Raw genomic sequence first — 27,570 nt, 5'->3', positions numbered from 1 at the left:
ACAACTAGAAACAGCAGAGGAGCTGCCTGGCTGCAGCAGAGGAGTTTGAGTAGCGATAGAGAGAAAAGGTGTGTGCAACAGAGAGAGAAAGAGATGGAATGAAAAGAAGCCAAGATCGCTTAAAGCCAGCTAACTGAAAGCAGAGTCCCTGGAAGCGGAGTATGACTATTGTCTAACACAGGATCCGACTTTCACAATATACTTTTGTCGAAGAATCTATTTTGTGATTTCTCATTCCAGATTTCCATTGGTTTAACAAGGTGAGTTAAGACAGCACTCAAAAGTCCTTTCAGGTATGAGAAATTCATTGGAAAGATGCTGATTTGCCAGGAATGTTTGCAGAATAAAGGACAATGTCACATTTTGTAGTTTGTCAGGAAGAAATGGACTGCAAACCAGTATGGTAGAAATGGTTTTCGGAATATTTAAAAAATCCTCAAGAGTCTATGCAGTGAGATGAACGTGTTTCTGTTGCTGAAGGTTTTGGGGTCTTGGGGCAAAGCCTATCTGATTAAGCTATCAGGAACTTTAGATCTACAGTGCAGCGAACTGAGAATTTAGAAAGCAACAGAGTGTCTTCCTGTTTTATCCCTCAACAGTGTGAGGTATTTGGAATTGATTGAAAGTGCAGCTTATTTTATGCAGCCAAAGTATATTTCAAGCAATCAAATAATAGACCAATTTGGAATCTGTTCTTTAATTGGATAACTAGTGATGGGAACAGTGTAAAAGGGGACTTACAAATGCAGAGGGGTCAGGCATGCTCACAGGAGAGAGGATCATTCTTATTTTGGTGAACACAACTCTGAAAATGTAAGGTTAGGACAGAAACCAACAGCAGCAAACCAGTTCAAAGTTAAAGCTACCCCGGGCTGAGAGTGGGCTGGGCTGGGTTTACAGAAGGGTCTGAGCTACAGAGACTTCTCATTACTGCCTGGAGGAATAAGGGACACAGTTTTAAAACAAGGGGAGCAATATCGGAGAAAGTGTTAGCATGCCATGAGTTTGCTGCAGTTCGAGCCTCCCCTGAAGCCAACAGTCTGGGGCAACCCTGGCCCCCCTCCATCAGCACAGCTGGCACAAAAGGGAGAGGGGCTGGAGCAGGTCAGCTGTGCTGAGACTGAGCAGGATGTGGAGAGAAAATATATCCCCATGAGCTCTGCTCTATGGATTCCATCTTTGCTATCACATGGGAACAGCCGGACAGGGAGTGACCAAAGGATCTGCAGCTATGTAGAGCCACCAGCCAAATTTCCCCATATAGGGCCATGCAGCTGCTTTGACAGCTACTGTGACCATCCCCATGGTGGCTGAATAACTTGTTCCCTTGGCTCGAGACGCTCTCCCTTACACTTGTGCAGCAGAAGAATAATTTCATTTGAGGCAATGAAGTACACCAGTGTAAAACTGAGGTAAGGAGGATCACAGTGTGGGCCTTTGTCTCTAACTTTACCCAGTTGTGTCTGGGTTTTTTATTACCTGTGGTACCATCAGGTGATTTTCTGAGATCCGCTGCAATATCTGTTGTGGGCAAAACGAGGGTGCCTATCTGCATTACTTTAGCATTCTATAAGCCTCTACACTCTACATTGATTCGGTGTAGTTTTTAGTGGTCATTTAAATTTTAATTTCTTATAATGGCAGTTTTCCAAAGGAAATTACCCCTTAATTTGCCTGGCAACTGAGTTGCTCCTTCACATCTGTTATAGCTAATTACATACAGTAAATGCTTTTGTCCGTAATATGCATTGTGCTCCTGCAGATAGGCAGTTTTTTGGCATGTTTACCCATAGACTTTATAGCACTTTCCAAAGTAGTAGATCAATCATATAGGTTTCAAATCCACTCTGATAAATGGGTGCATGTCACCTGTAATCTGGTGAAATATCTCGAGGTTATGTGCCTATGCCCTGTTGTGTGTGTACCTATGAAACCATCATGCCTTTGCTTTCTTAGTACTACATCTTTACATTTTTTAAGAACTCTCCCTCTGTGCAGAACTCAGTTTTAGCCATGTAATCAGATGGCTGTAGTTGCTGAGGCCAGCCACTAGATGGAGACATGATCACACATACTGAGTCTATTTATTGCATTTACTTTTCTTTATTGTAGTTTTTCTTTAAAACCAAAGTCATTTTAGACTGAGGGTCTATTTTGCTCTCTCTGTGTGGAAATATAGCCTGAACAACCACAGGAGTCGTTCATTGGTCCATGATAATTTGGTATTCAGAGGTGTGGGGTTTTTTTAATGCATTGTTAAAGGATAGGTAAAGTAGTTTTAGCAAAAAGTACAACTATAAAAGTATTTTCTGTTGATTGCATTGCCTGCTTTAAAAAAATAAAAATAATGGGTGTTTATATTTTTTCTCATAATGGCCAAAGTGATTTAATTAGACCATTTTATGGATATGTCACTAGCCATGTCTTGATTCTCAAAGCAAAGTCTAATTTTGGGTTTCTCAGGAATAAAATTTACAACCAATGCCCTCAGTTTAATCCATTCTTTTCTACATTTGAAACTGACCTCTCATGTGGTTTTATAAGAGTATATACTCTTACTTTGGTAAAGAGTTATGAAGCCTTTTGCTCTGCATTGTTGTTTTGAGCCAGTGGGTCTTGCTAGCATTTTGAAAATTGTATACAACCTACCACTACTACATTGTTACCGCCACCCATCTTTGCCCACTAAGTGCACTTCACTGCCAGTTTCTTTCTTTTAAAAACCTGTCAATTGTTGCAATCCAAAAGCACAATATTTGCTCTTCAGAAGTATCTTTATGAGCCAGGGATGGTTTAGTGGCATGTTGTGTGAGGGGGGAGGGGATGGGGTGAATTCCCCCAGAATCAGGTCACTTCTGACCAGCCATCATCTTATTGTGGCCAAATGAAAAGAGTCGGCTTTTGCCAAGTTACCACACAGCGTTTTCTGAGATAAAACAGTAGTGTCTTCTGAGAGTGGGGGAAGGGTGGTAACACTAGGGTTACCATATTTCAGCGAGCAAAAAAGAGGACGGGAGGAGCCCCGCCCTAGCCCCGCCCCTGCCCCTCCCACTTCCCGCCCCCCCTGACCTCCCAACCCTCCCCCCGTTCCTTGTCCCCTGACTACCCCCTCCTGGGACCCCTGCCCCTAACTGCCCCCCAGGACTATCTAAGCCTCCCTGCCTCTTGTCCCCTGACTGCCCCAACCTTTATCCACACCCCCACCCCCAGACAGACCCCTGGGACTCCCACGCCCCATCCAAGCACTCCCCACCCCCTGACAGCCCCCCCCCCAGAACTCCCAACCCATCTAAACCCCTCTGCTCCCTGTCCCCTGACTGCTCCGATCCCTCTCCGCACTCCTGCCCCCTGACAGCCCCCCCCAGAACTCCCAACCCATCTAAACCCCTCTGCTCCCTGTCCCCTGACTGCTCCGATCCCTCTCCCCACCCCTGCCCCCTGACAGCTCCCCCCCAGAACTCCCAGCCCCCTACCCCCCCCGCTCCTTGTCCCCTGACTGCCCCCTCCTGGGACCCCTGCTCCTAACTGCCCTCCAGAACCCCACCCCCTACCTAAGACTCCCTGTTCCTTGTCCCCTAACTGCCCCCTCCTAAGACCCCCCCCAACTGCCCACCAGGACCCTACCCCCTACCTGTACCCTGACTGCCCAAAACTTTCTCCACTCCCCCCAAAAAGCCCCCCCCCGTTTCTTGACTGCCCCCTCCAGAACCTCCCTGCCCCTTCTCCTGCCCCCCCTTACCCTGCTGCTCAGAACAGGGTGTTGGGCTCTGTGCGAGCCGGACACGTGGCTAAGCTCCCCAGCACAACAAAACCCGGTCCCTGGCCCTGCACAACAAAACCCGGTCCCAGGTCCGGACCGGGTTGCAGGGGAGAGCTGCCCTTGTAGCAGCACAAAGTGCTCTCACTCCCGTTTTGCTACGCTGCATGGCAGAAACCGCTCCCAGTTGCAAAAGGGGAGGGCTGCACTTTGTGCTGAGACACTTGCTCAGAATGCAGGGCGGAGCTCCTCTCCAGCTGCTCCGGAGTCCAGCCCGGGACTTTCCTGCAGCCCTCCCAGCCGCTCGCTCTGCTGTGCCGGGGGAGGGGGAAATCCCGGACATTGTGAGTGCTTTACAAATTCCCCCCGGACGCTATTTTTAGCACAAAAAGGAGGACATGTCCGGGTAAATCCGGACGAATGGTAACCCTAGGTAACACAGATACAACTGTGTAAAAATTGCTGGCAAATGACTTTTTAAATGTATCCCATTTATTTATTATGGACACCAATTTTACCCTTTTAAAAATCACAATCTTTCTTAATGGTGGCCTTGATCCTGCACAGTGCAGACAGGGATTGTAGTACACAGTATAAAGACATGAGCAAGACAGGGAGCGCAGGGGAAGCTGATCGTGCATTAATGAAAGCTCTGCTGTGTGGCTGCCAGAATGCTCCTGACTAATAGCACAGCAAGGCCAAAGGGGAGCAGTTAGCTAAGTGCCTTCTTTGCACTCTGCGGATGGCACTGAATTCCTCTTTTTCAGACACACCCAGTTGTGCACCCCCACATCACTCCCCTTTTTGGCCATGCATGCTACTCTTTTTCTATACAGTCTCCTCTCACTTACACCCATGTCACACAGTTGATTTCAGTGGTGTTACTCCTGATTTACACCAATGTCATGTGAGAGGTGAATCAAGCCTTTAACATTCAGTTTATAGTGGGGCTAGATCCGCTGGTATGCTCTGGCTACTTGGTTCTGCTCCAGCAATCTGGGTGTGCAGCTGCTTTGGGTGACTGGGGTAGGCGCAAAGCTGCTAAAGCAAAGCAGTGAATCTGGCCCATCATGTCTAGTTCATTAAAAACACAACTTATTATTGTAATACCCTTATTATTTCTATCTCTAGAGCTACACCAGACAGTGATCACCAATGGCTGCAGGCCTGGAGAAAGCTTGTCACCGGTGCATATCTAAAATTGCCAGTAACGGTAAGTCACAGCTGTAGAAGTAATCACCTTCTATTACTTAAACGGCCCTGTGGTTACTATAGTTAGAAAAATGGGCTAATACCAAGTTCATTGCAAGTTAAGGGCATGAGAGTTTAGGCAGCCGTACCACCTTCTGCTATGATCTCACCAGAACTGACAAACTAAGGGCCTGACCCAAAGCCCAGGTAAGTTAGTGGAGGCTCTGGGCATTGGATCAAGCCCAAATGGTCTACTCCTGCCTGGTGCGAAGTAATGACAACTCCTACCTAAATCAATTAGCACCTCACAGGAGGGACTCAGCATGCTGCAGGACTGGGTCCTAAACGCAGGTGGTCCTGGTCAGTACATAGATGGGAGAATCTCAAACTTCTGATTCTGCCTTCTGAGTCAGCACTAAACCAATGTCCCAGCATGGTGTTAGGAGGCACATTGGTGCTGCAGATGTGATGTAAAACTGAGGTCCAGGTACGGAACAAGATATGTTAACTCTAGTGTCCTGGTCAAATTAAATTTTATAAATACACCTTAAAACACTTTACAATGTACTGCACTGCAGAGCCAAATCTGGTGTAATTCTTTTCAAATGGGATCCAACACCACAAGGTGCGGGCGCTGCTCTCATGCGGCGCGAACCACAGCGGCCCCAGGGCGTCCCCCACGCATGATGCGCTGCTGCTGCCAGGGCCGGCTCTAGGCTTTTGCCGCCCGAAACACACACACACAAAAAAAGGCTGGAATGCCACCCCTGAAAATGTGCCACCCCAAGCACGTGCTTGGTTTGCTGGTGCCTAAAGCTGGCCCTAGCCACTACACTCCTTCTTCCATAACAAAATGACCTAAAATTCACAACCCCCTGAAATACAGTCTTCCACAAAGATTACGATAAAATGCACAGACTCTCAAAAGCTAAATTATACTTTGAAGTTACTGATTCCAGTACATTAGAACTTCAGCTAAATATTTCCCACCAATCTCCTGTCCAGTTCTTCAAATGTAGCCTAAAATAGTCTGACTGAAAGCAATTCAGTCTGAAAGACTTTGCTGCTATTAAATCACCCTACTGCTACTCTATCAAATGGCACAGCAAGAGCCCACACTGAATCTTACCTTCTCCCCCGAGGAGCTACCAAATACCAACTGCCTAGGTGAAAAACCTCACCAAGCTACAGAGGGCTGTCATCTAAGGGCATGTCTTCACTACCCGCCCGGATCGGCAGGTAGAAATCAATCTCTCGGGGATTGATTTATCGCGTCTCGTCGGTACGCGATAATCGATCCCCGAATCAACGCGTGTACTCCACCAGCCCAGGTAGAAGTAAGCACCGTCGACGGGGGAGCCGCGGCGGTCGATTTGCCGCCGTCCTCACAGCGGGGTAAGTTGGATCAGATACGTCAAATTCAGCTACGCTATTCCCGTAGCTGAATTTGTGTATCTGAAATCGATCCCACCCCCCACCCCCTCCCCCATAGTGTAGACGTAGCCTTAGGAAGGGCTAGGCCAGACTTGACCTAGGTTGTGAAATCTGACAAGATCCCACTCTGAGGAAATAGAACTGTAGGCAACATTGCTGGGCCGGATTCTCTGTTCCCATCTCTTCTCTTTGCGTTGTTCCAATGACACAAAGGGACTAGAAAGCAGAGACCAATCCCCACTGACTGACTGAGGATTCACATGGTGGGGAACAGTCCCCAGCTCACATAGAGCTTCTATGTCACCCCCACCAATAAAGAGCATAAGGAGTAGTGAGGACGGTGTCCAGAGCACTCTGTGATCTGGCTTTGCTTATTTCGCAAGTGGCTGCTTGGGAGCTGTGACCATCTGGCGCAGTTTAGAGCAGTCCCCAGACTGCTCTAAACTCCACTGGGGCAGTGCCTGGTTCAGAACTGCGTCAAGAAACAAGATGCTTCAGCAACTGGACAGCTCTCCATCACCTCTGTCGCCCCCTGTGGAAACCATGCACAGCAGAGAATCTTGGCCATTATTTTTACCCCTCTCTGGATTTCAGGACAAAGAGGGAAGAGGCAGTGTATTTTCAGATTTCTGTTCCTACCACAGAAACAATCGAAATGTTCCTATTTTCTGCTGGTGTTATAGTGCCATCAGGGCTTCAGGGGTGACTGATGGAATAAATTACGCAGATATGGGTCCAGTTAGTGTCACCTGACATATTTAGAAAGCCTGCAGAATTATGTGGAAAATATGTGAATGATTTTAGGGCCCAGTCCTGCAAACACTAACACAAATTATGCACAATGGGTGAAATTCTCACACATGCCTTCCCCCTCATAAGGCCTAACTGCCACTTAAGTCCCACTTACTCCTTCAAAATAGGTGCCTAGGCCTCATGGTGTCTCTCTGCACAGGGGTGAATTTCACCTGGTGTGACTACTTATGTACGTAAAATCACATATTTGCAGGGTTGGAACCTTATTGAACAGATTCCTTTTACACTGTAAAATGACTGTGCTGTTATATATTATCATAAGTGTTATGTAAGTTTACAGGTGGAAAAGAGCTATTCAATTTATGAATCCACGTTCCTTCCAGTGCAGGACTGCTCCCTGCAGGATACCCTAGGGTGGTTTTTCTACTCCACTTTTAAAATGCTCAAAGGATGGAACTTCTCAACTTCCTCTGCAAGACTATTCCACTAGTAGATCTCACTATAAGGACATTTTTCTTGATGTCCAACGTAACCTTTTCTTTGCTCAATTTCATCCCATTTAGGGCAACCACATTTCCTAAAGTAAAAACAGGATGGCTGGGGCTTGCCTGAGCCCGAGCTGCCCCCCACATACTCCCCATAGGGCTCACCAGAGCCATTCCCTCCCCCCGAGCTCCATGCCCCATGCCACCAATGGCTGGTGCTGATCCCTGAGCCCCTGCTACCCATGGCTGGGGATGGGGCTGACACACACACCCCGAGCTTGGTGCCCTGTACAGCCAGAGGCTGGGGCTGACCCCCCTCCTGAGCTCCACACCTCCCGGGGCTGGGGCTGGTGCTGAACCCCTGGCCCTCCTCCCCTGAGATCCACGCCGCCTGGGGCTGAGCCTCATGCCGCCTGGGGCTAACCCCTAAGCCCCACTGCCTGGTACCTCACATCGCTGCTCCCCACAATGTTCCTCTGCCCCCCTTCCATGGGAAGCACACCCAACTTTTTTGGTAAACTGGGCATTTGTTTTTTGCTCTTCCCAACTGATCAGTTGGGAAGAGTAAACAGGACCAATGTCCATTTTGGGGGGTGGGGGCGGAAGTCAGGACGGCCAGGACAGAGCTTAAAAACGGGACTGTCCCAGCCAAAACAGGATGTATGGTCACCTTAAGCCCATTTCTCGTACTGCATTTAAACCTCTAGGATCACCCCAAATAGTCCATCTTCCTCTTGGGTGCTTGCGCCCTTCAGAGACTATCGTGTCTGGCCAAGCTAACCAGATCGAATTCTGTTCCTCATAAGTTAGTCCCTTCAAGTTTCCTTGCTGTCCTCCTTTGAATTCCATCTCATTCATTGACCTTTTTCTATTATTAAAGGACCCAGAACTGCATGCTGTATTCTCAGGTGCCCAACATATTGACGGTTGTGCTGATGTTTTTTGTGGTGTGGATCTATGTCCACTTAGCATCTGCACTGAGACCACTTACTCATTAAACATACACCACTCGAACAGTCACCAGTGGGCAATGAATTGGGTCATGGCCAGCGGAGGATAGGAGCTCAAGAGGAAGGAGGGTTTTATATTTAAAACACAGGCCCAGGGAGTTAGGAAATCTTTATTCTGTTCCTGGCTCTACCAGAGTTCCTGTGCGAACTTTGACCAAGTCCCTTCACCTCTCTGTGCACCTGTTTTCCCCATCCAGGAAATGAGCATAATAAATACCTATCTCTTCACTCAGAGGGTAACTCATTAATTATATTTTGTAAATGAACAGCTTGGTTAGTACGTTGGGAATCAGGAGACCTGCATTTTATTCCCAGCTAAGCCACTGACTTGCTTTCTGATCCTGAGCAAGTGTCACTTAACCCTTACCCTCTGTGTCCAAGTCTCCCTGTCTGTCAAGCAAATTACAGACTGGAAGACTTAATTAGAGATTAAATCCCCTGAGCCATTCTCTTATTTCTCTTACTTAGGACATGTCTACACTACAAACTTTTGCTGATGCAAATGAATTTGGCATACAGCTGCTGCAGTTAGTATATTGCTTGAGTTCTTCCACCAGCGCTTTGAGTACTCACAAGGAGTGCTGTTTAGATGCACTGTGTGGTGCACCATGGGTAGGTATCCCAATGTGCCACCATCCAGCACACTGTGTTTTGGGAAGTTTTGGCAACGCATGATGGGGCAAAAATGAGTAGTGTTGGGGTAACTGGGACTGCAGGCTGAAATTCCCATCATGCAACCTTCTCCTCCCCATAATGCCATCTCTATCCCATCATTTTCATGCCTATTTTGAAAATCCCACAAACCCACGCAGGATTTGTCGCAGTCCGCAATCTCTGACAGAAGCATAGAGCCTGCAGTGCTCTGGACTGTTGTCATGAGCGTCCCAAGCACAGCGTGCATGATCTTCCAGTATTTGCAGAGCTGCAAGAAGAGTCTCAAGGAACACAATGATTTCCTGGAGGGCAGCTTGCTGTGGGACATAGCCCGAACCAATGCAAGGTTGTTGGTGGTGTTCACAGAGCAGCTGCAAATGCTGGAGCGCTGCTTCTGGGGCCTGAGAAACTAGGACCAACTAGTGGAATCACTTCATAATGCAGGTTTGGGATGACGAGCAGTGGCTGCAGAACTTTTGAGTTCTTCCCCATCTGATTTCCCAGCCTGGCTCCTAGTTCCACCTCTGCACTCTGCAAACTGGGAGGCTCTTCCCCACCACCCTCTGGGACTGTCCCAGCCCCGCCATTCCTCCTTCCATGGGCAGCTTGAATGAAAGCAATGCCACCCAATGGAAGGTGAGCATGGCACCACTGGCCAATGGGAGCTGGAAGTTGCTGGCCTCTTCCAGGTGCGAGGGGAAGGGGTGCGAGGTGGTGGGTGTGAAGATATCTAAAACTGCAGGGCAAAGAGACCAGTAAGTCTGGGGGAGTCCTGACCCTGCACCCCAGCTTCCAGGGGGCCCCTCCCTATGCCCTCAGGTCCCAGCCCTCCAGCTTCCTCGGGGGGCCTTCCCTGTGCCCCCCAGGTCCCAGTCCCTCTCCATGCCCCCCCAGCTCCCAGGGGGCCCCTACATGTGCCCTCAGGTCCCAGCCGAGCAGCTGCCCAGGGGCCCCCTACCTGGGCCCCAGGTCCCAGCCCTGTTCCATGCCTCCCAGCTTCCAGGAGGTCCTCTCTCTGCCCCAAGCTCCCAGCCCCCAAGCTCCTGGGGGGGCCTTCCCTGTGTCCCCTGGTCCCAGCCGCCCTCTATGCCCACCCAGCTCCTGGGGGCCTCTCCCTTTGCCCCCAGGTCCTAACCTCCCAGTTCCCAGTTAAAAGCAAATACATCATGCAAATACATCATGGAACAGAGATTAAAGAAGAGAAGGAACAGTCAAGTCTATTTTAGCTACACATACATTAACTGTGGCTCTCACAGGTCAGTGTATGTGAAGTGGTGGTTGTCCTTACTGTCCCCTAGTGTGGAGTGGTAGGGGTAGGGATGCAGACCCTGATGCCATGTGCAATGCTGAGGTGTGTGTGGGGGGGATGGAGGTGCTATACTGGAGTTCTCCATGGATTGCAAAGGGAGGTGAGCCCATGTTTGCTGAACCTGTAGGTCCATAAGAGTCTGAGCATCTGTGTTTGCTGCTAGAGAAGCCCCATTATGTCCTAGTACATCTCCCTCTCCCTTTTCTTCCTGGGCCTTTTTCTTCTTTGCTCTTTCCTTCTCCATGCAGTCTGCAGTGTTCATCCTTCAGGCCCTCTGCTCACAGTCTGATGCAGCACGGACTTGCAGGCTCTTGTGGAAAATGTCATCTGGAGTTCTCTTCTTTCTCCTCCTTATCTGGCTCAGGTGTTCTGTGGGGGTGGAGGGGGAACCCCTGAAGGCCAGAAGGGCAGCAGCTGCTACAGATAAAACACATAGAGGTACCACTGTGGAAAGCGAAAGTTAAGATTCAGAACTCCCTTCGCTTGCTCCCCTAAAGCTTTATACTAGACATGTTTATTGACGCTTCTGCCTCGGAGTGCTTGGCACTGAATACTGCCATTTTCCACAGGCAGTGGTGATCGTTACCCTCAGGAGTGAGTTATCACCTACAAAGGCACAGAGAGCACAGCTGCTGCTGGCATCCCAAAGCCACTCAGGCTGGATGCTGCTAGCCTGGGTACTGAAATGGAGCCAGCTAAAGTTATCGCTGACTGGCATGGGACAGAGTCCTACCTCAGAAGAAGAAATAAGGCAGCCATCCCTAGAAATCTTCAGGAGAGGATTGCAGAGTTCTTCCATGAAAGTTTCATTGAGATCTCTCAGGAGGATTCAAGGGACATCCCTGTGTACCTAAACAAACTGCTCTACATGGCTCCCTGGTAACTTTACAGGGGAAATGAAGCAGATAACAATGCTACCTCCCTTTGTTGTACTGCTACCTGGTCTAGTAGGAGTAACTTAATGAAAAGTCGAGGGCTGTGTCCTGCTAACAGGGCCAGCTCCAGGTTTTCTGCCACCCCAAGCGGGGGAAAAAAAAGCCACGGCAGCACGATCGCAGCAATTTGGCGACAGGTCCTTCACTCCAAGAGGGACTGAGGGACCCGCCGCCGAATTGCTGCCGAAGACCCGGACATGCCGCCCCAACAGTGGCCGGAGTGCCGCCCCTTGGTATTGGCCGCCCCAAGCACCTGCTTCTTTAGCTGGTGCCTGGAGCCAGCCCTGCCTGCTAAGTTGCGGGAGTCATCACCGTAATGGGAAATAAATTTACACACATACCCGAGGTTCCTTCCCCTGCCTTAGGCTCACCTGTGCTCAGCTGCTGGGACTGTCTGGACTGCAGTGGAGTCTCAAATAGTCCTGGCTTGTGGCATAGCTGGAACCCCTGGCTCCATGTCCCCCATCCTCATCCTCGCTGTTCATGGCAGGGGCCTGTGACTTGGGCTCCTCAAAGGTATCCAGAGTGGTGGTGGTGGGGAGTGTCTCTGTCAAGTCTGGCATGCATCTCTTTGTAAAAGCAGCACCTCTGGGGCTCGACACCAGATTGACTGTTGGCTTCCCTGGCCTTCCGCTATGCCTGCCACAGTTCCTTTGCTTTCACGCGGCACTGCTGCTGATTCCTGTCGTACCCCTTGCCCTGCCTGCTCAGTGCAGTCTTCTCATAGATGTCCACATTTCTATGGCTGGTCCATAGTTGTGCCTGCACAGCCTCTTTTCTTCACAGGCGCTGGAGAGCCAATATCTCCTGTCTGCTCCAAGCCAGAGTGCGTCTGACTTGCGTAACTGGCATGGTCAGCTGGGCAGTTGCACACAACAGTGAAGAGCTGCTGGGTGTGGTCACCAAAATGGACAATCAGGAAAAGGCATTTCAAAAATTTGTATGGCTGTTAAGGGGGCGTGGCTTCCACTGTCTGGGCAGTGAAGTTCACAATTGTGACCCGAGTGGTCAGTGTGGGGAATTGTGGGACAGCTGCTGGAGGACCATTAGGGTGAACATAAGAAACTCAATGTCTACCTTTGTGCTGCATCAACCTCTGTACGTTGACCATGGCTTAACACCAGTTGGGGAGGTGGTATTACAATATCAGTGTACTGGAGAGTTTACAACGATGGGAGACAAATTTAAGTGTAGACACATGCACAGCTAGATCAACGCAAGGCGGCTTATGTTAACCTGACTTTGTAGTGTAGACCAGGCCTCACATACACCATACACTCACAGTTACACCAACCCCCACCCAACTATATCAGATCTTCTTTCTAAATCCCTAACCCTGCTCTGGAGAATTGCTTTTATTACTGTGAAGCAATAAAATATTAATAAATGTATCTACACATTGTGCACCCAAGCCCCGTTACATTGCCACTTTCCACAGTTACATTTGATGAGTTCACAGTGCTATAGCAAAACACTTAGGTAAGTATGGAATTCATCTGGAAGTTGGTGGTGTCCTGCCAAGGGGACCCCTTGGATCTCTTAGCAAATCGCTGCAGACTCCTACGAAAACACACAGCAGGCTATAGAACAAACAGCATTTAGGAGTGATGGTAAAAGTATGGCCAGCAACATGACAGGTAAACATGGGAGAGCTTGTAACCTGGTCCATCTGGGTTCTTATACCACATGCACGTCATCATGGTATCTAAGAAAGGTGGGTGGATGGGCTGTGCTCCTCAGCCACTTTTGAAAATTCTGACACATACCACAAAGCAAACTATTATTTAGCTTGTCATTTTAGCACTGTATTTTGGATTTTTTTTAAAAGAAGTAAACCTAATGGCTTGAGATAATGTGAAACCTCAAACATTCTTTGAACAATCATAGTAACACAATAAAGGCTGAGGAGCCCACAAATGAATTGGCATCATTTAAGTACTCTGTGGTAACCCATTTCCTTCACAGGATGAGAGAGAGGGGTCGGCTGTGCGGCCTAAACCTCAGCATGTAATTAGAGACAGCAAAAGCGTGCTGGAGGAGAGGCGAGGACGGGCAGGATGGAGAGCGGTGGCACAATGGCGTTGCTAGGGACAAAGTAACAGCTTAGATCTCAAACCATCAGAGGGAAGAAGAGAAGGAGAGAGTCAAGCAGGAGACAGATCAGAAACTAGTAACTCTGCTAGACAAAGGGTCAGAGTCATGGGTGGCACATACACCCCACATTCAGGGAGGCTAGCTCCCTACCCTGCCCCTTCTGCCCAGGTCCTGCCCCTACCCCTCCCCTTCTACCCAAGGCCCCATCTCCGCTTTCACCTGCTGGGGCCAGAGGAGCGCTGAGCCCCGCACTGTGGCTGGAGGAGCTCCAGGCCAACCCGCCTGAGCCGCCCAGAACCCCAGCTGGCCGGCCTGAGCCACCCCGCACGCCAGCCTGGGCTGCCCCGAGCCCCAGCTCCCTGGAGGAGCTCTGAGCCCTGCCACAGCCTGGGCCTGGGGCTGTGGCGGGGAGTGTTAGCAGAGGTTTGGGGAGGCTTAGCCTCCCCCAGCCTCCATTATGCTCTGCCCATGGACAGAGTCACTGTGGTGCCTGAAAATTCAGTGTCCACGCCCACAATTCAAATTCTGCTGTTGACCGCAAAGTTCAGAGAATGGGCAGAACCTAACCCAGCTGCTTCCTTATGGTTGCACTTCCAGGCTCCCAGAGCATGAGCTCTTCCCAGTCATCCACTTCCCAACACAGCAGGCCCTCTCCATTAACGGGCTCTCTTTTGGGCCAGACACATGGGAACAAACTTCTCCTCCTCCCTGCAATCCAATGAGACATTCCCAGAGCAGGGGGCTTTCTTGACTACCTGCCTCCCCACCCAGTTGTCCAGGTTCCAGGTATGGGTTCCCAGAACACAGTTTCTTCTGGACCAACCTTGGAAAATCAGGAAGCCATCTCCCCTTGTCTTGTGAGTGTGCTCCCAGAACACAAGGCTCCTTTTCTTGCCACTTGCTATGAGGGGTTGGATCCTAGAGGGTGGGTTTCTCTCGCCCAGCTGTGAGGAGATATGGCCACCAACACAGAAATGTTGCCATTTCACTTCCATGAACTGTCGTAAATACAGAGCTATTCCCAGCTCTAGGAGCATGGCACTGTCTGCACGACCTTTGCATACTGCAGTTAAAAAAAGGTTTTGCTGGGCAGCTTAGCCCAGCTCCACAAAGGTATTTAGGTTCCTAACTTTCCATTGATTTGTCCGAAGTCCAGTCAGGGGCAGCACAACCTAGACAAGACAGCCAGTATCTATCTGTGCCATTAGAGGAAAACTCCACAAGTATCAGGGAAAACAATCTTCAGTACTGCTAGTGACGCTTTGTGACTGGCTACAGAACCCTGCCAATTGTATAGTCAATTGTTGAGTGTCTCACTTTGTTAAACATGAATCTGGAAACATTCCCAGACCATGCATCTGCTGCTCCAAAGCGAAATCTCAGAGCATGAGGCTGAATGGGGCGATAATGAGGAAATACATTCCCAGTGACTGCTTAGGGAAGAGAATTCATTAACCATTATCTTTCTTTTTCTCTAGCTCTGAGTGGTCCCTGCTGCCTTTTTCCTCCTCCAAAATCAAGCTAGCTGATAGAAAGCAGGCAAATACAAAACCAAACACCTGTGTGCCAGATGTGCAGTTCTACATGTACATGTGCCCCGCCAAGCCATTTATAGAGTATACTGGAGCCTATTCCAGTGTTTTTTCTTTGGAACTGATCATAGAAAATATCCATTGCACATTAAAGAATCATGATTCTTCTTCCTACGATTCTCTTTATTCTGTACCCACGTGGTGAGTGTAGGAGAGGGCTGGAGAGGGAAAATGGCAGTGGAAGAGATGACCTACATTCTGCTACACTAGTCATGCTACTTACTTATAACTCCAGACAGTTAACTCAACTACTGAACACCTGAACTGTCCTCTCTAGAATATTAAGTAAATGGGGTTACCTAGGCAACTGGTAGTGTTCACGGGTAAGGTTTAGAGTTCAAAATCATTCCAGTGTATTAGAATAATAATCTGGGTAATGGAACAGTGAGAGGGTCATAGTATAGAACTTGGCATCCACTGTTTTAATGAGAGGTTGTCTATAAAGGCCATTTGAAAGAGCTTAGCCAAGTGTAGGCCTCTTTGCAAACACCTGACACACAGGGAGAATTGCTGCACTGGGCAGTGTTTGAGAAAAAGAGAGAGGATGGTGCAGAAAAAAAAATGGAGGGGGGATGAAGAAACAGAAGTGCTTTCTTCATCTCGAAATACCTTCAGCCCTTTTCAGCTAGTGGATATGTTACATACACTATGTTTGGGGCTGAAGGAGTGAAGCGTAAGAGCTCAGACCTCAGTACGCAGCTAATAAAGTTAATGTAGTGTATGGGAGGTAGCATTGTCCAGTGGTTAGAGCCCAGGGCTAGGAGTCAGGAGACCTGGGTTCTGTTCCCAGATCTGTTACTGCCCTTGATTGTTATTACTCCCTTGTGTCTCCATTTCTCCTTCTGTGAGATAGCGATAATAATACTTACCTTCAGTTGGAAAGCACTCTGAGGTCTATGAACAGGACATGCTATATAATAGCTACGTGTGCCGGTGCAGTTGCTAACTTGCTGGGGCTCCATCCGTTCCTGTGCACTGAGACACGAGGAGGGGGTTTGAACTAGCAGGGCTAAGCTGTGCAAAGCTACCTGGGGACTATGCCCTACAGTTCAAGGTTCAAATTTGGCAAACTCAGACCTCCAAAGGAACCTCATACTGCCTTTCTCTAGAGTGGCTTTTTTCTATTCTCTGAGCCACCTCGACCTCCTTGTAGTGCTCTTACTCACCACTGGGATCTGTTTGCAACCTGAGCAACATGTGACCTCTGGAACTCCATAATAACCTTTTTACAGTTACTTTGCAGAGCAGAATTTCACTTTAACAATGCCGAATGCCCATCATTAGGCTCCAAAGTTGACCACTATTGATAAGAATAGGGAGAGTTCACACTTATCTTGCTGCAATTGTTTCTGTCATCTTGCACAGGTAGGCAGACACTGCTGCATTGGGATGCATTTGGAAAACTTTTGTTACCATTACAAGGGCTGGAAACATAATAATTTGAAAATGAACGCTTGAATTTTGCAGAAGATGATGAAGCCCCCACCAGTGCTGGTATGGTGCCTGCTCCACAGCCCATGGAGTTCAATAGAAGGACTTCAGGCCCATGATGAATAGGCTATTACTGGCTGCTCCAAGGTGGTGAGACTGCTCAAGTATCACTGTAAAATTCAGTGTCAGCAGGTGAAATACACCACAACCCAGTCATCACTGATCCCACGCAATCCAAATGAAGCTCTCATTGCATTGGATTATGGACACTCCTTGTCCACACGCGTGGTGCAAGGGGACATATTTAATAGGACGTGGTATCTTTTGAAATATTGCCAGCTGAATAACCCACCATTCTTGTTTCTTTACAGCATGCTTTATTTTTGGGCTTCTTGCTTTCCTTGCTTTACCACTGTCCATGGCTTTTACAGGTAAGCTGTCTATCTAAGACGTTTAAAGAGAGGAGCTTGGTGGTATTATATAGTTATATAGCAATGCCACCTGTGAAAAGATTAGTTTGAATCTGATTTATGACACAAGTGTACCTGACTTTGGTGATGTCACCACATATTGTTGTCGACGTCGTACAGTACATACTTGTCACCACATCTGTTTGTCCACGTCATAAAACCACCACAGAGCTTGCTATGATTGTTGATATCTGCTTCGGTGATTCCTTGAGCTGGCATGGGGTGTGCAGGTCATTATCAAAGCAGGTTGGCAGAGTTATGTGGGAAAAGCATGCTGAATAGGAGTCAGACTCGTAATGATAAACTCCATCCCTTCCACTATTATTTTTCACCCTGTAAGCTTCTGGGGCGATATCCAGGCTACCACAGCAGCCATTTATATGGGGAGCCAGAAATTCTGGCCTTCTAATCCCAGTTCTGATGACTCCTTCTGTAGTTTTGGACAACCCACCCAACCTCTTTTCCTAAATTTCTCCATCTATGAAATGTGGCTCTTTTAATTTTCTTATCTACCTCACAGCAGTGTCAGGAAACTTAATTAGTAGCAAAATACTGCTCACTTTACCCATTTGGCAATCCTGTTGACTCCAATGGGATTATTCATATGACTCAAGCAGGATTTGGCCCAGTTATTGGAACCTGAGTTGAAGATGAAAACAACCATATAAGTGCTAAAATAATACTAATACTGATAATAAATAGCAAGAAACAGGTACAAAGGCAATTTCACCCAGAACTTGCATCCTGAATAAAAGACATGGTGCAAGTAGGGTGACCAGATGTCCTGATTTTATAGGGACAGTCACGATTTTTGGATCATTTTCTTATATAGGCTCCTATTACCCCCCACCCCCTGTCCCAGTTTTTCACATTTGCTCTTTGGTACCCTATGTGCAAGTCATTGAATTGCTTGTGAACAAAATAGAGTGCACTGTATAGTATATGTCCAGTATACGAATTCACCTCCAAACAGCCAGAAGAGTGAACTGCTCTTTCTGATCCACTGAACACTCTTCAGGCTGCAGTTGAAAAAATATTAATTTCAAACACAATTCACATGCCTCTAAGTATAAAGAAGGCTGGGTATGGCTGGACTCAGGTCTGAGCTACAAACTAAACAAACAAAAAGGTGAATGTTGCTCTTTCCTACAGTGGTTTGGTTGCACTATAGGAATAATTTCACAGTTAAAGTACTTTTATGAACACTGAGAAGTATGACAGGTTTCAGAGTGGTAGCTGTGTTAGTCTGTATCAGCAAAAAGAATGAGGAGTACTTGTGGCACCTTAGAGACTAACAAATTTATTTATTTAAAGCATAAGCTTTCGTGGGCTAAAACCCACTTCATCGGATGCATGCAGTGGAAAATACAGTAGGAAGATATATTTACACAGAGAACATGAAAAAATGGGTGATGCCATACCAACTCTAACGAGACTAATCAATTAAGGTGGGCTATTATCAGCAGGAGAAAAAAAACGTTTGTAGTGATAATCAGGATGGCCCATTTCAAACAGTTGGCAAGAAGGTGTGAGTAACAGTAGGGGAAAAATTAGCCTGGGGAAATAGTTTTTACTTTGTATAATGACCCATCCACTCCCAGTCTTTATTCAAGCCAAATTTAATAGTGTCCAGTTTGCAAATTAATTCCAGTTCTGCAGTTTCTCTGAAGGACGATCCCTTATTCTCACAGATCTTGGGAGACAGGCCAGTCCTCGCTTACAGACAGCCTCCCAACCTGAAGCAAATACTCACCAGCAACCACACACCCCACAACAAAAACACTAATCCAGGAACCTATCCTTGCAACAAAGCCCGATGCCAACTCTGTCTATTCAGGGGACACCATCATAGAACCTAATCACATCAGCTACACCCAGGGCCGGCTCCAGCTCTTCTGCCACCCCAAGCAGAAAAAAAAAAAAGGCGAGCGGCGGCACTTCGGCGGCAGCTCAACCCCGCTGTTTCTTCTGTGGCAGATCGGCGGCAGGTCCTCCCTCTCTTCCTCTTTGACAGCAATTCAGCGGCAGCTCAAAGAGGAAGAGAGGGAATCAGGGACCCCCCCGCTGAATTTCCGCTGAAGACCCGGACATGCTGCCTTGATACCGGATGGAGTGCTGCCCCTTTGAATTGGCCGCCCCAAGCATCTGCTTGCTACACTGGTGTCTAGAGCCGGCCCTGGCCACACCATCAGAGGCTCATTCACCTGCACATCTACCAATGTGATATATGCCATCATGTGCCAGCAATGCCCCTCTGCCATGTACATTAGCCAAACCAGACAGTCTCTACGCAAAAGAATAAATGGACACAAATCAGACGTAAAGAATTATAACATTCAAAAACCAGTCGGAGAACACTTCAGCCTCCCTGGTCACTCAATTACAGACCTAAAAGTCGCAATTCTTCAACAAAAAAACTTCAAAAACAGACTCTAACGAGAAACTGCAGAACAGGAATTAATTTGCAAACTGAACACCATTAAATTAGGCTTGAATAAAGACTGGGAGTGGATGGATCATTACACAAAGTAAAAACTATTTCCCCAGGCTAGTTTTTCCCCTATTGTTACCTATGATTCAGCTAAGGGTCTATGCTGCCCCTGGCCTCAGCTCTATGTCCACTGGGTGCTACTGCAGAGACTATGTGTCCCAGACAGTCAGAGATGCATTGATTCAGCATATCTCGAAAACTTATCCTGACTGAGCTCTTATATAGACCTGGCCATCACCTAAAACTGTTGCCTATCCCAAGGGAGAGTGGTGATGGGGTGAATGCGACAGGGCTGCAGGGACCAGGCTAGCGCAGGGAGGTGTCATTACACCATGGCATAATTTACACATTGGCAGCCAGCCTTCAAAAATGGAGTGGGGGCTAGAACAGGGCCAGTGCTACCATTTAGGCAAACTAGGCGGTTGCCGAGGGCGCCAAGATTTGGGGGTGCCAAAAAGCGGTGCCCCCAATTTCTTTTTTACAGCGTTCCTATGCCCCCTCCCCGAGCATGCCATCGCTGCTCCACTTCTCCCGCCTCCCAGGCTTGCAGCGCCAATCAGCTGTTTGGTGCCGCAAGCCTGGGTGGGGAGGAGAATTAGAGCAGGGGCGGTGTGCTCGGGGAGGAGGTGGAGCAGAGGTGAGCTGGGGTGGGGAGCTGCCACACGGCTCCCTGGGCCGGGGGGGTGGGGAGCTGCCACGGGGGTGCCTCGGGGGTGGGGAGCTGCCGCAGGGCTCCCCACCCCAGCTCACCTCTGCTACGCCCCCTCTCCGAGCACGCTGTCGCTGCTCCACTTCTTCCGCCTCCCAGGCTTGCGGCGCCAATCAGCTGTTTGGCGCCGCAAGCCTGGGAGGGGAGGAGAATTACAGCGGGGGCGGCGTGCTCGGGGAGGAGGTGGAGCAGAGGTGAGCTGGGGTGGGGAGCTGCCGCACAGCTCCCTGGGGGGAGGGGAGCTGCTGCGGGGGGGGGGTGCCTCAGGGCGGAGGGAGGGTGGGGAGCTGCCGCAGGGCTGGGGGGGGCGCAAGATGGAAGTTTCACCTAGGGCGCGAAACTTCCTTGCACTGGCCCTGGGCTAGAATCTGACCTTTTGTTGTTAATACCCCCTTCTAGTAATAGATTTTAATGTATGAAACTTCGAGGTGAAAATGTGGCATTTATTCTAGGGGATTAGCCCAGAGCTGTGGGTAACATCAGACGCAGAGTCCTTTTTTCATGACTTGCTGAAATTAAGAGAGATGTCAGTGTAATACAGCGTTGTCACAGGATAATGGTTTCCGACAGCTACATATCTGCGAAGGCATTTTAAGGAAAATTAAATGTCAAGGCGAAATGCAGACATTTATTATCTAAGCAAGGGACTCAAGTTCTCTGATAACATTCTGTTACAATGATCTCTCACAATGACTTGATTTCGATAGATCCGATTATTGATGTGCATCCAATCATTTTGGCCCTAGTCAAAGAGAGAATTTCTAGATATTTATCTAATATTAACAGATCTGTAACTAGGCAAATAATAGTGCCGATCAATATTCATGAAGAACAGCCAATAATTCCTAACTATAAAAATTTGAGATCTTTTCAACCACTTGGTTATTTATCTACTTTCAAATTTTAACAAGTAGGAATGAAATTTTGTCATTAAAAATTCCAAAAAGCAAAGCTAGAGATGGAGTGACCCTTTAGATCAGAGTCCATCTCCCTGACCATGCAGGATCATTCCTGGCAGCACATTTCCCGCGCTTTGTCCAGACTGCAGTGGAGCCAGGAAGCCCTGGGATTGCTCCCCAGGTCCGAGGTTCTTGGTTCATAGGCTGCTGAGGAGCTGGACAGACGACCTGGCAGGAAACAGCTTAGGGTCCATCCGCAGTTTGTTGAAATGGTTGGAATTTTTCTGACCAGCTCTATATTTAATAATACACGTAACAAAAGATGAACAGAGCCATAAAAACATGCACCTGGCTCAAATGAGTAACCCCATAATCTTGATATTGTGACCTTCGTTCTATTTCGTCCCTTCCCTGCCTTTTTGTTTGTTCATTATCCTCATTTGTATTGTGTCTGATGCAAGGCCCCTTTAATTCAGGCCCACTGACCTTAATGTTAATTGGATCCGAAGCTTATTTGTAAGTACTACACTGCACTTACTGCAGTTTTATTTTTTTCTGTAAAGCATCTACTGGTATTTTGGCCACTTAAGGTAATAAACGATATTATATTTTTGGTACTCAGGAATGAAGTTTTTGGAAGACTGCCCACTTCAACCACTAATTCCCTTATATCTGTTGGTGGGTGGTGTTGTCGGCAGTGTAAAGGTACTGTGCATTGTATGTGAAAAATGTTTTATGTGCCAAGACTTTGACATTATAAAGTATGTTTCAAGTGAGCTGTGTTCAGACAGGATACTTAAGAATTTACATTAAATTCTTATGGTGGATTGAGAGCTAGGCAACTGAATGATATCACAGGATAATAATTCCTTGCTGCACCACAAAATAGGCACATTTATCTCCAAAGCAAGAGGCATTGATCCTGTGGAAATGTTCTGCTACAATGATTTGATTTCCATTTTATCAAATGATAGATCTAGAATGAATAAATGGATGTTAGTACAGGAAAGTAACAACTTCTCACTATACAGTACCATGACGGACCTGCTGGTGCATTCAGGAGAACATAGTAAATGTGTATCTCAGCCAATCAGAGAGCATCTGAGCCATAAAAGGACAATGGCTTCTGGTGCGCTGAATTTTATTTCTTTTATCAATGAGGACAGGAGAACCAGGCAGCAATCTCAGTGGCTGGCACAGATGTAAGTGATTAATGTAACATCACATGCTGCATGTAAATGATGGTAAAACTTTGTAAGGTTGGAAATCCTGTACTAGTGGTCTGATCTCCCTAGACATAGAGTGAAGATTCTTGCCCTGAAGCCTCTCCAGGAATTAACTGAAACACTTAAAACTGCTAGATTAAAACAGGTAGCTTTATTTAGTCAACACGACGTAACAATCAGAGTTAGCATCTGTTCTGAAATGTATCTGCCCCTGCTTTGGAGGCTGACAGGAGAGGAATTCAGCTGTCAATGAGCCTTATTCACCTTGCCCTGACCAGTATGTAGTTATTCCCACCAATGCAAAGTGGGCATAAAATACACCAAATCAGAACGGTTGCATTTCCCTTTGCACTGGTGGAAATGACTACACCAGGTACAGGGCAATATGAATCAGGCTCTGTCTCTTCTAACAATCCCCCCAATTCCTCAGACCCTGCTCCTTCTCTTGAGGAGACACAAACTGAACAAAAAAATAGTGAAGCTCTTTCTCTGTTCTGAGCTACTCTACAAATCTCATTGTGCCAGTGTGTGCTTGACTGACAGGGTTATCCCTGTAGCTGGGTGACATCCCAGGTAATGATGGAGACTGTAATGCTGTAACACAATCTATAACAGGGGTGGCAAACTACGGCCTGTGGGCTGGATCTGGCCCACCAGCCATTTTAAGTCAACCCTCGAGCTCCCGCTGGGGAGTGGGGTCTGGGGCTTGCTGCGCTCCGGTGCTCCGGCGCTCCAGCCAGGGAGCAGGGTCGGGGTAGTTCCATGCAGCTCCTGGAAGCAGTGGCATGGCTCCCCTCCAGCTCCTACGCACTTCAATGGCCCCCTCCGGCGCTCCAATGGGAGCTGCAGGGGCCGTGGCTGCGGACAAGGCAGCGTGCAGAGCCACCTGTGTAGGAGCCGGAGAAGGGACATGTCGCTGCTTCCAGGAGCCGGTTCAGGTAAGTGCCACCCGGAGCCTGCACCTCTCAGCCTCTCCCCATGCCCCAACCCCCTGCCCCAGTCCTGATCCTCCTCCTGCCCTCCAAACCCCTTGATCCCAGCCTGGAGCACCCTCCTGCACCCCAAGCCCCTCATCCCCAGCCCCACCCCAGAGCCCCCACCCCCAGCTGGAGCCCTCACCCCCCCCACCTGCAACCACTCCCCCGCCCCAGCCCAGAGCCCCCTCCCGCACCCTGAACTCCTCATTTCTGGCCCCATCCCTGAGCCCACACCCCCAACCAGAGCCCTCACCCCCTCCCATACCCCAACCCCAATTTTATGAGCATTCATGGCCTGCCATACAATTTCTATTCCCAGATGTGGCCCTTGGGCCAAAAAGTTTTCCCATTCCTGATCTATAACCATGTAGTGCCCTCTACACTGCAAACAAAAACCGATGGCAGATGCCCCTAAGTTGCTTGCTGGCACAGGTAGGGTTGTCATGTAGACAGAGACTATGGTATATATGGTACGATATTCCCAATTAGCTATTCCATTTAGTCTCCCTCACTTTTCCAGGGAGAATCTGATTGAGGTAGGAGTCCCCTGCTGTGAGAAACTAATGTTCCAGGCAAGGGAAGCCTGTCTCCTGAAGTCAAGGCTGCCAGTCTCTTACCTGAGAACAGTAGCATTGCACGCTGCTACACTCCCCTTATGCATGTCTCTTGCCTCTTTTTTGTGCCAGGATCAATGAAGAGAGAAAAGGCAGAGAATGCTCTTGTTAAGAGGTCTCTACACACCCTACACTTGCCCAGCATAGATTCAGTATATGGTCCCACTAATGAGAAATGAATAGTCCCCATCAAGGGGCTGTGGTCAGTATCTTCAGCAAAATAAGTGAATGGGGAAAAGAAAGTACTTAAGCTTGTTAGAAATCATTTGCTGTGCATGAATTCCACCGGTTAAATGCTCAGTCATTTGATTGCTCAGCTGGACTTTCCTGCAGCGATAGCATAATCAGAGGATTAGATTAATAACAGCTAAGTTTTCCTTTAGGAAAATTAAATCGGAATGGGGAGTTTTTCATTGTAATGAACTGGGACCCTCATCAACAATGCTGACATCCACAATTTTAATATGATTACTTGAAACTCTCCTAATATTGTTGACCAGAGATTAATAAAGATTTTAATGAGTAATAAAATTGTGCTAGCCATTAGTGATTAGTCTGTCGTCAATTCTCATTAAAAATGACACTATACGTGGGTCCAATGCTGCTCCTACTGAAGTCAATCAGGGCTCTGCCTTTGGCTTCAATGGAAGCAGGATTGGGCCTATATTTTGTAATGTGGTGACCAACTTGATTTTAATAATTTGATTAGAATAGTTCATGTTTTAACATAGCCCCTCAATAGCACCTTGTTTATCAGCTTAAATCCAGTTGGTTCAATTCCACCCTCGGTTATACTCATATGTAAGAACATAAGAACGGCCATACTGGGTCAGACCAATGGTCCTTGTAGCCCAGTATCCTGTCTTCCAACAGTGGCCAGTGACAGATGCTTCAGATCAAATGAAAGGGCAATACTGAGTGATCCATCCCTTGTCATCTAGTCCCAGCTTCTGGCAGTCAGAGGTTTAGAGACAGCCAGGGCATAGGGTTGCATCTCTGACCATCTTGGCTAATAGCCATAGATGGACCTTGCCAAGCTGTCCTGCAATGGCTCAAGGGTAGACTGTTAAGAACCAGGGCACAAACCCCAAATTGGTCGTGAGTTCTATACTTGGGGCTTGTCTACACTACACAGTTAGGTCGACATAAGGCAGCTCATGTTGACCTAAGTATGTCAGTGTCTACACTACAGCCTTCCTCCTGCCAATGTAGGTGCTCTACTACACCGACATAATAACTCCACCTCAATGAGAGGCATAAGACTTACGTTGGTATAGTTAGAGCGGTGCAGTGTCTGTTTAGTAGGCTGGAGCACCCAGGGAAAAAAATTAGTGGGTGCTCAGCACCCACTGGCAGCCAGCTCCCTCCTCCCACCCCAGCGCCTCCCGTCCGCCAATGGCCCTGCTGATAAACTCCTCCCCCTCCCACCCAGTGTCTCCCACCCACTGTGATCAGCTGTTTTGCGGCATGCAGGAGGCTCTGGGAGGAATAGGGAGGAGCAGGGAGCTCAGGGAAGGAGGTGGAATTAGACAGGGGTGGGGGCGGGGGCGGGGTCTGGGGTGGAGTGGGGGGGAAAGAGATGGGACAGGGGTGGGGGTTTGGGGGAAGAGGGCAGATGGGGGCAGGGACTGGGGCAGAGTGTGGGGTTGAGTACCCCTGGGTCCGGACGAAGCTGGCACCTATGTGCCACATTATTGTTTTAATTTTGCTGAAGGCTTTTATAGGGGCCAGTCCTGACCATTCTGAGCAGATCTTCAGAGTTGCTGAGTGCTCTCTGCTTTTGCTGAAGTCTATAAGAGGTGAGGGCTCAGCACCTCACAGAGTTGACCCCTTAAAGCCAGTGGCTCTGTTTATTCACTTTCTTTGTCTCTACAACATACAGGTGACTCTTCTGCTTTATGACTCCACCAGGATGCGGCAACTGCTTTCCAAATCTGTCGTGATTGATGATGACGACGACGATGAATATCCATGGCGGCAGAATGCTCACAAATACTACATCCATCTTACGCTCAGCCTCTTCCTCTTTATCTGGTTCATACTTGGGAACTATTGGGTGTTTTCTGTCTATCTGCCAAATTTCATTCCACCTTTCCACCAGCCCCAGGATTATTGTGATAAAACCCTGTACATTTTTGCTGTTGGAGTTCTTATCATTAGTCATACTGTGCTGTTTTTGCTTATCTTTTGTAGCTTCTGTATATATTGTTTTTCTAAGCGAAGATATGCTGCAGAAGAGGATTAAAAGCCATAGAAACTAAACCACAGCTGTTAGGTAAAGGGTGTCCAATGAAAAACAAAAGGCAATAATTTACCAGTGTGTGTGTATATAGATATATATATATATAATAGCAGCCAACTATACTGAGGAAATTGTGCAAGCCAGTGCCATCTGGCTCTTTTAATATAATACATCATAGTAATGTAAAATTGCTGCTATAGATGGCAAGCTGCTCTCCCACTAACTTTTACATCCATTTTGTTAGGGGTTTCATTTGAAGCGTTGAAATCTGCAGCTGAGAACTGCAGACAGCAAACCCCTCTCAAACCTTATTCTTAGACCCTTAGGAATTCTGTTTCAGCGTAATACATTTTCCTCTCAATTTGTATAGGTAGTATGTGGTCTATCACCATGGTATCTGAGCACCTCCATATCCATTAGCCTTTTGAGGATGTATCATTGTCCCTATATTACAGATTGGGGGAGGGATAGCTCAGTGGTTTGAGCATTGGCCTGCTAAACCCAGGGTTGTGAGTTTAATCCTTGAAGGTGGCATTTAGGAATCTGGGGATTGGTCCTGCTTTGAGCAGGGGGTTGGACTAGATGATATCCTGAGGTCCCTTCCAACCCTGATATTCTATGATTTTATGGGGAACTGAGGCACAGAGAGATTCAGTGATGTAGCCAAGGTCAGCCAGGAACTGAACCTAAATCTTTTGACTATCAGCCCAGTGCCTCAACCACAAGATCATCCTTCTCTTCTGGGAAAAAAAGGGAAAGCAAAGTTTACATGGGGCAACTTTACTTTCTCTCTCTATTTGTACAATATAATTTAATAGCATCTAGATAGAACAAAGAGTGCTTTAAAGCCCCCCTGATGAAGTCCACAGGGAAATTGACTATTTTCATATTTTTGGTATGTGACAACTTCAGAATGAGGTGGGGCATGATATTAGTATTACAGATGAACGTGTTTACTTTGGCAGTGCATTGGTTGTGATTTCAGGGGGTCCTTTTGATTTGTTCCCCTTAATGATGTACATGTGTAAATCTATACTTAGTGGATGGATGTGACGACAGCAGAAGTATCCGCTTTAGAACCACCAGCATGCATGGGGGCAATTGTCCTGTGGTGTATAATGAAACTAACTTATTATTGGTCCTGGTAGATGCTGTTTTTCTGTTGCTTAATGCATGTGAAGTGCTCCTTCTGTTTTTGCTCTTACACAGTTACCTTAGATGATCAAAGCAGAGTATTCCCTCTGCCTAGATTTGACACCTGTGCTCAGACATGCAGGCATTCAACAGCACCAAGATA

The 27,570-nt window shown here is 47.8% G+C and overlaps 1 protein-coding gene across 2 annotated transcripts; it reads left to right on the top strand.

Moving 5' to 3' along the window:
• On the top strand, nucleotides 1–27,420 carry TMEM272 (transmembrane protein 272). 2 transcript variants are annotated; one of them, XM_042842752.2, is made up of 5 exons: nucleotides 1–260; nucleotides 4,889–4,970; nucleotides 17,017–17,076; nucleotides 21,837–21,919; nucleotides 25,914–27,420. In XM_042842752.2, the coding sequence occupies exons 2-5, from the start codon at nucleotides 4,913–4,915 to the stop codon at nucleotides 26,274–26,276; spliced, it is 564 nt and encodes a 187-aa protein (XP_042698686.1). In that variant the 5' UTR covers nucleotides 1–260; nucleotides 4,889–4,912; the 3' UTR covers nucleotides 26,277–27,420. The 2 variants fall into 2 exon arrangements, with proteins under 2 accessions (XP_042698686.1, XP_042698687.1); XM_042842753.2 differs by lacking the exon at nucleotides 1–260 and adding an exon at nucleotides 927–1,412.
• Nucleotides 27,421–27,570: the final 150 nt, after the last annotated feature.

Source organism: Chrysemys picta, chromosome 1 (assembly GCF_011386835.1).
Source record: "Chrysemys picta bellii isolate R12L10 chromosome 1, ASM1138683v2, whole genome shotgun sequence".
Classification (NCBI taxonomy): Eukaryota; Metazoa; Chordata; order Testudines; family Emydidae; genus Chrysemys; species Chrysemys picta.
Note: the sequence above shows the minus strand (reverse complement) of the source record. Positions and strands in the feature narration are given on the sequence as shown.